General features: G+C 48.5%; 1 protein-coding gene across 1 annotated transcript; it reads left to right on the top strand.

Annotated features, from left to right (window-relative positions):
- Nucleotides 1–220: 220 nt before the first annotated feature.
- Nucleotides 221–7,690, top strand: s100z (S100 calcium binding protein Z; the record flags this gene model as incomplete). Its single annotated transcript, XM_084324212.1, has 2 exons — nt 221–361; nt 7,532–7,690. The coding sequence occupies 2 exons, from the start codon at nt 221–223 to the stop codon at nt 7,688–7,690; spliced, it is 300 nt and encodes a 99-aa protein (XP_084180338.1).
- Between the last annotated feature and the right edge of the window lie 313 nt (nt 7,691–8,003).

Below are 8,003 nucleotides of genomic sequence, written 5' to 3'. Positions count from 1 at the left end.
TACTATCACACAACCGACGGCGATGCTCCATCATTAGCATCATTAGCTCCGCATCCGCGGAGCTTGTGTGATAGTAAAGGGCTAACCTTCTGTATTGTCACAGTGAAAGGGTTAACCGGCTGTCTGTCGTGTGGCAGTGAAAGGGTTAATTCCACTGACGTGAGACATCTTTTCCTCTTGTTTTCCCAGAAGGCCGTGCACCTGCCCCCCTGCCAGCAGCATGCCCAGCCAGCTCGAGGGTGCCATGCACGCCCTCATCACCGTCTTCTACAACTACTCTGGGAACGATGGAGACAAATACAAACTCAACAAGGGCGAGTTGAAGCAGCTCTTGAACAGCGAGCTCACAGATTTCCTCACGGTAATAATTTGGACGGTTGGATTCTGGGGTGGGAGAGGGTTAGGGTTAGGGTTCCTGGGGTGGGAACGGTGCTGTACGTGGTATTCTTTAGTTTGTTGTTAAAATAATAAATGGAGAGGGTCGTGGCAGATGTGTAGTCGTGTGTCTGTCAAAAGAATGATGCGTGGGGGAGAAAGTGAGAGACAAGGAGTCAAACCTCTCATGCCCCCTGCCCCCCCCCCCTCACTCCTCCCCCCCTCACCCCTCCCCCTGCCCCCCCCCCCTCACTCCTCCCCCCCTCACCCCTCCCCCTGCTCACCCCTCACCCCTCCCCCTGCCCCCCCCCCCCCACTCACCCCTCACCCTCCTGTGGATGGCAGCCTCAGGTGCTTAGAGACGCTCATCATCGCTGGCCCATATCGTCTCCAAATATAGACCCCTGTGACGTCATCACATCCCCACGGGCTGTCACCTCTGAGGAGACTCTGTCTCTGTTTCCTGTACGAGAGACCAGCATCATGTCTCTGTTTCCTGTACGAGAGACCAACATCATGTCTCTGTTTCCTGTACGAGAGACCAACATCATGTCTCTGTTTCCTGTACGAGAGACCAACATCATGTCTCTGTTTCCTGTACGAGAGACCAACACCACTGTTTCTGTTTCCTGTACGAGAGACCAACATCATGTCTCTGTTTCCTGTACGAGAGACCAACATCATGTCTCTGTTTCCTGTACGAGAGACCAACATCATGTCTCTGTTTCCTGTACGAGAGACCAACATCATGTCTCTGTTTCCTGTACGAGAGACCAACATCATGTCTCTGTTTCCTGTACGAGAGACCAACATCATGTCTCTGTTTCCTGTACGAGAGACCAACATCATGTCTCTGTTTCCTGTACGAGAGACCAGCATCATGTCTCTGTTTCCTGTACGAGAGACCAACATCATGTCTCTGTTTCCTGTACGAGAGACCAACACCACTGTTTCTGTTTCCTGTACGAGAGACCAACATCATGTCTCTGTTTCCTGTACGAGAGACCAACATCATGTCTCTGTTTCCTGTACGAGAGACCAGCACCATGTCTCTGTTTCCTGTACGAGAGACCAACATCATGTCTCTGTTTCCTGTACGAGAGACCAGCATCATGTCTCTGTTTCCTGTACGAGAGACCAACATCATGTCTCTGTTTCCTGTACGAGAGACCAACATCATGTCTCTGTTTCCTGTACGAGAGACCAACATCATGTCTCTGTTTCCTGTACGAGAGACCAACATCATGTCTCTGTTTCCTGTACGAGAGACCAGCATCATGTCTCTGTTTCCTGTACGAGAGACCAACATCATGTCTCTGTTTCCTGTACGAGAGACCAACATCATGTCTCTGTTTCCTGTACGAGAGACCAACATCATGTCTCTGTTTCCTGTACGAGAGACCAGCATCATGTCTCTGTTTCCTGTACGAGAGACCAGCATCATGTCTCTGTTTCCTGTACGAGAGACCAACATCATGTCTCTGTTTCCTGTACGAGAGACCAACACCACTGTTTCTGTTTCCTGTACGAGAGACCAACATCATGTCTCTGTTTCCTGTACGAGAGACCAACATCATGTCTCTGTTTCCTGTACGAGAGACCAGCACCATGTCTCTGTTTCCTGTACGAGAGACCAACATCATGTCTCTGTTTCCTGTACGAGAGACCAGCATCATGTCTCTGTTTCCTGTACGAGAGACCAACATCATGTCTCTGTTTCCTGTACGAGAGACCAACATCATGTCTCTGTTTCCTGTACGAGAGACCAACATCATGTCTCTGTTTCCTGTACGAGAGACCAACATCATGTCTCTGTTTCCTGTACGAGAGACCAGCATCATGTCTCTGTTTCCTGTACGAGAGACCAACATCATGTCTCTGTTTCCTGTACGAGAGACCAACATCATGTCTCTGTTTCCTGTACGAGAGACCAACATCATGTCTCTGTTTCCTGTACGAGAGACCAGCATCATGTCTCTGTTTCCTGTACGAGAGACCAACATCATGTCTCTGTTTCCTGTACGAGAGACCAACCTCATGTCTCTGTTTCCTGTACGAGAGACCAACATCATGTCTCTGTTTCCTGTACGAGAGACCAACATCATGTCTCTGTTTCCTGTACGAGAGACCAGCATCATGTCTCTGTTTCCTGTACGAGAGACCAACATCATGTCTCTGTTTCCTGTACGAGAGACCAACCTCATGTCTCTGTTTCCTGTACGAGAGACCAACATCATGTCTCTGTTTCCTGTACGAGAGACCAACATCATGTCTCTGTTTCCTGTACGAGAGACCAACATCATGTCTCTGTTTCCTGTACGAGAGACCAACATCATGTCTCTGTTTCCTGTACGAGAGACCAACATCATGTCTCTGTTTCCTGTACGAGAGACCAACATCATGTCTCTGTTTCCTGTACGAGAGACCAACCTCATGTCTCTGTTTCCTGTACGAGAGACCAACACCACTGTTTCTGTTTCCTGTACCTTGGTCGTGTAGTGTATCTTGTAGACCAGGCCCATTACAAGTTGCTGTACTCTGTCGTTTACTCTAATCCATCCTAGGTTGTCAAAGTGTGCAGGGGTGAGGTGGGTTCTAGGAGTCAGGTCAAGCAGTAGTCTGACCAGTTAGTTTTGAGATGTTTGTAATTTAGTTTTTAGCGCCTTTGAGGTGCTTTGGTAACATGAGGTGCAGGCATAGTCATAGTACCCTTGAATGAGTGCTCCTGCCAGAGTCTTCAGGGTGTTCTTGTTTACCAGAGAGGAGATCCGGTACAAGAATCGAGTTTGTTGGTTGACTTTTTTTTATTACATTGGATGCCATTTTGTCACAGGAAAGATTTGCCTCTAGGATGGAACCTAGGTAGGTAATTTCATCTTTCCTTGTGACAATATTGTCACCCACTGTAACTGAGAAGCTGTCGGTCTTGCTGAGTTTGTTATTTGATCCGAAGAGAATGGACTCTGTTTTACCCATGTGTAATGATAGTTTGTTATCAGCGAGCCAGGTGCAGATTCTGCCGAGTTCTGAGCTGAGGGTTTTTTCAACCTGTAACTTGTTCTTGTCAGAGACCAGCAGGGCTGAGTCGTCCGCGAACAAGAACAAGTTGCAGTCACAAGCTGACGACATGTCATTTACATAAATTAGGAACAGTAGCGGTCCTAGTATGCTTCCTTGTGGAACACCACAGCTCACTGTGAGGGGGGGGGGTAGAGTACCGTTTACCTCCACCATCTGTTCTCTCCCCTCAAGGTAGGATTGCATCCAGCTCACTGATAAACTAACACAGCTCTCACCACTAGACTAAGACACCCACCCTGATACAAACACAGCTCTCACCACTAGACTAAGACACCCACCCTGATACAAACACAGCTCTCACCACTAGACCCGGCTAAGCTTCTTCCCCCAGGCCATCAGAGCCTTGAACAATGAACATTGAGAGACACAGAAACTGAACTATCCACACACAAGCACACACTAGCACATACACGACACGCACGCTGAGCACGCTCACACACTAGCAGCCACTTTAATACTCATGTCGCACACACGCACACTTATGGCCAGAGGAAAGGCCACTTAAATTAGTATAACATCAGGAACAGTGTATTGCACTACTAAAGCTACCTAGCATGTCCTATATGCTCTGTAAATACTATGTACAGATACCGAGATGGCACACCATGTACCTGTTTATTGCACTGTTGTTTTTTTATTGGATTCTATTATATGTTGTACCACTGTATTTTTATTGGACTCTATTATATGTTGTACCACTGTATTGCACATCGTCGCGGGCAAGACCAGCCGCATTTCATTGTATACCTGTATGCCGTGACAATTAAAACTCTTGACTTGACTTGACTTGACTTGACTTGACTAGACTAAGACACCCACCCTGATACAAACACAGCTCTCACCACTAGACTAAGACACCCACCCTGATACAAACACAGCTCTCACCACTAGACTAAGACACCCACCCTGATACAAACACAGCTCTCACCACTAGACTAAGACACCCACCCACCCTGATACAAAGACAGCTCTCACCACTAAGACACCCACCCTGATACAAACACAGCTCTCACCACTAGACTAAGACACCCACCCTGATACAAACACAGCCATCACCACTAAACTAAGACACCCACCCTGATACAAACACAGCTCTGACCACTAGACTAAGACACCCACCCACCCTGATACAAACACAGCTCTCACCACTAGACTAAGACACCCACCCTGATACAAACACAGCTCTCACCACTAGACTAAGACACCCACCCTGATACAAACACAGCTCTCATCACTAGACTAAGACACCCACCCTGATACAAACACAGCTCTCACCACTAGACTAAGACACCCACCCTGATACAAGCACAGCTCTCACCACTAGACTAAGACACCCACCCTGATACAAACACAGCCATCACCACTAGACTAAGACACCCACCCTGATACAAACACAGCTCTGACCACTAGACTAAGACACCCACCCTGATACAAACACAGCTCTCACCACTAGACTAAGACACCCACCCTGATACAAACACAGCTCTCACCACTAGACTAAGACACCCACCCTGATACAAACACAGCTCTCACCACTAGACTAAGACACCCACCCTGATACAAACACAGCTCTCACCGCTAGACTAAGACACCCACCCTGATACAAACACAGCTCTGACCACTAGACTAAGACACCCACCCACCCTGATACAAACACAGCTCTCACCACTAGACTAAGACACCCACCCTGGTACAAACACAGCTCTCACCACTAGACTAAGACACCCACCCTGATACAAACACAGCTCTCACCACTAGACTAAGACACCCACCCTGATACAAACACAGCTCTCACCACTAGACTAAGACACCCACCCTGATACAAACACAGCTCTCACCACTAGACTAAGACACCCACCCTGATACAAACACAGCTCTCACCACTAGACTAAGACACCCACCCTGATACAAACACAGCTCTCACCACTAGACTAAGACACCCACCCTGATACAAACACAGCTCTCACCACTAGACTAAGACACCCACCCACCCTGATACAAACACAGCTCTCACCACTAGACTAAGACACCCACCCTGATACAAACACAGCTCTCACCACTAGACTAAGACACCCACCCTGATACAAACACAGCTCTCACCGCTAGACTAAGACACCCACCCAAGGTAACAGTGTGGTTAGGGTTAAGGTTATGGTTAGTGTGATCAGAAAAGTGTGTCCCACTAACTATGGATTGTTAGTTCGATTGATAATGTTTGTCGATGCAAAGCGTCTAACTCCCCCAGTCACTCAGTCAACTCACTCACCGTCAGCCACTCTGCCCCCTAGTGGCGTCTCACTTTGTGTGTAATATCCACGTGAGAGCGCTTCAGATCTGTGACTCTGTGTTCTCTCCCAGTCTCAGAAGAACCAGTTCAATCCGGTCTGTGACTCTGTGTTCTCTCCCAGTCTCAGAAGGTCTCTGTGTTCTCTCCCAGTCTCAGAAGAACCAGTTCAATCCAGTCTGTGACTCTGTGTTCTCTTCCAGTCTCAGCAGAACTAGTTCAATCCAGTCTGTGACTCTGTGTTCTCTCCCAGTCTCAGAAGGACTCTGTGTTCTCTCCCAGTCTCAGAAGGACCAGTTCAATCCGGTCTGTGACTCTGTGTTCTCTCCCAGTCTCAGGTCTGTGACTCTGTGTTCTCTCCCAGTCTCAGAAGGTCTCTGTGTTCTCTCCCAGTCTCAGAAGGACTCTGTGTTCTCTCCCAGTCTCAGAAGGTCTCTGTGTTCTCTCCCAGTCTCAGAAGGTCTCTGTGTTCTCTCCCAGTCTCAGAAGGTCTCTGTGTTCTCTCCCAGTCTCAGAAGGTCGCTGTGTTCTCTCCCAGTCTCAGAAGGTCTCTGTGTTCTCTCCCAGTCTCAGAAGGTCTCTGTGTTCTCTCCCAGTCTCAGAAGGACTCTGTGTTCTCTCCCAGTCTCAGAAGGTCTCTGTGTTCTCTCCCAGTCTCAGAAGGTCTCTGTGTTCTCTCCCAGTCTCAGAAGGTCACTGTGTTCTCTCCCAGTCTCAGAAGGTCTCTGTGTTCTCTCCCAGTCTCAGAAGGTCTCTGTGTTCTCTCCCAGTCTCAGAAGGTCTCTGTGTTCTCTCCCAGTCTCAGAAGGTCTCTGTGTTCTCTCCCAGTCTCAGAAGGTCTCTGTGTTCTCTCCCAGTCTCAGGACTGTGACTCTGTGTTCTCTCCCAGTCTCAGAAGGACTCTGTGTTCTCTCCCAGTCTCAGAAGGTCTCTGTGTTCTCTCCCAGTCTCAGAAGGTCTCTGTGTTCTCTCCCAGTCTCAGAATGTCTCTGTGTTCTCTCCCAGTCTCAGAAGGTCTCTGTGTTCTCTCCCAGTCTCAGGACTGTGACTCTGTGTTCTCTCCCAGTCTCAGAAGGTCTCTGTGTTCTCTCCCAGTCTCAGAAGGTCTCTGTGTTCTCTCCCAGTCTCAGAAGGTCTCTGTGTTCTCTCCCAGTCTCAGAAGGTCTCTGTGTTCTCTCCCAGTCTCAGAAGGACTCTGTGTTCTCTCCCAGTCTCAGAACGTCTCTGTGTTCTCTCCCAGTCTCAGAAGGTCTCTGTGTTCTCTCCCAGTCTCAGAAGGTCTCTGTGTTCTCTCCCAGTCTCAGAAGGTCTCTGTGTTCTCTCCCAGTCTCAGAAGGTCTCTGTGTTCTCTCCCAGTCTCAGAAGGTCTCTGTGTTCTCTCCCAGTCTCAGAAGGTCTCTGTGTTCTCTCCCAGTCTCAGAAGGTATCTGTGTTCTCTCCCAGTCTCAGAAGGTCTCTGTGTTCTCTCCCAGTCTCAGGAGGTCTCTGTGTTCTCTCCCAGTCTCAGGAGGTCTCTGTGTTCTCTCCCAGTCTCAGAAGGTCTCTGTGTTCTCTCCCAGTCTCAGAAGGTATCTGTGTTCTCTCCCAGTCTCAGAAGGTCTCTGTGTTCTCTCCCAGTCTCAGAAGGTCTCTGTGTTCTCTCCCAGTCTCAGAAGGTCTCTGTGTTCTCTCCCAGTCTCAGAAGGTCTCTGTGTTCTCTCCCAGTCTCAGAAGGACTCTGTGTTCTCTCCCAGTCTCAGGAGGTCTCTGTGTTCTCTCCCAGTCTCAGAAGGTCTCTGTGTTCTCTCCCAGTCTCAGAAGGACCCCCTGCTGGTGGAGAAGATCATGACGGACCTGGACTCCAACAAGGACAACGAGGTGGACTTCAACGAGTTCGTGGTGTTAGTCGCGGCGCTGACCGTGGCCTGCAACGACTTCTTCCAGGAGCAGCAGAAGAAGAACGCCAAGTAGAACCTGGTCTCTGCTGTGTTTCTGTTCTAGTTACTCGATGTTTAGCAATCTAGACTTTCCTTTGCTTCACTTTCTTTTGTGTTTTTATTTATGTTTTGTACTCGTTTTAATATGACACTCTCGACGACGTTGCAAATGAGGGTAACTAATTAAAGGTTTGAGAACGCCTTCAGAAACCAACCAAAAACTCTCCATTTGATTCATCAAATATTTGCTTTGGTGACTTGTCTTTATTTAAGTAAAGAAATGTTTTTGACAACGCCATGTCACATGGTGTAACCTAGATCCTACTAAGTAAGGGATAATGTATAGC

The sequence above is a fragment of the Notolepis coatsorum genome (genome assembly GCF_963971535.1).
Source record: "Notolepis coatsorum genome assembly, chromosome: 11".
Taxonomy (NCBI): Eukaryota; Metazoa; Chordata; class Actinopteri; order Aulopiformes; family Paralepididae; genus Notolepis; species Notolepis coatsorum.
The sequence above is the reverse complement of the archived record's forward strand: the minus strand, read 5'-3'. Positions and strand labels throughout refer to the sequence as shown.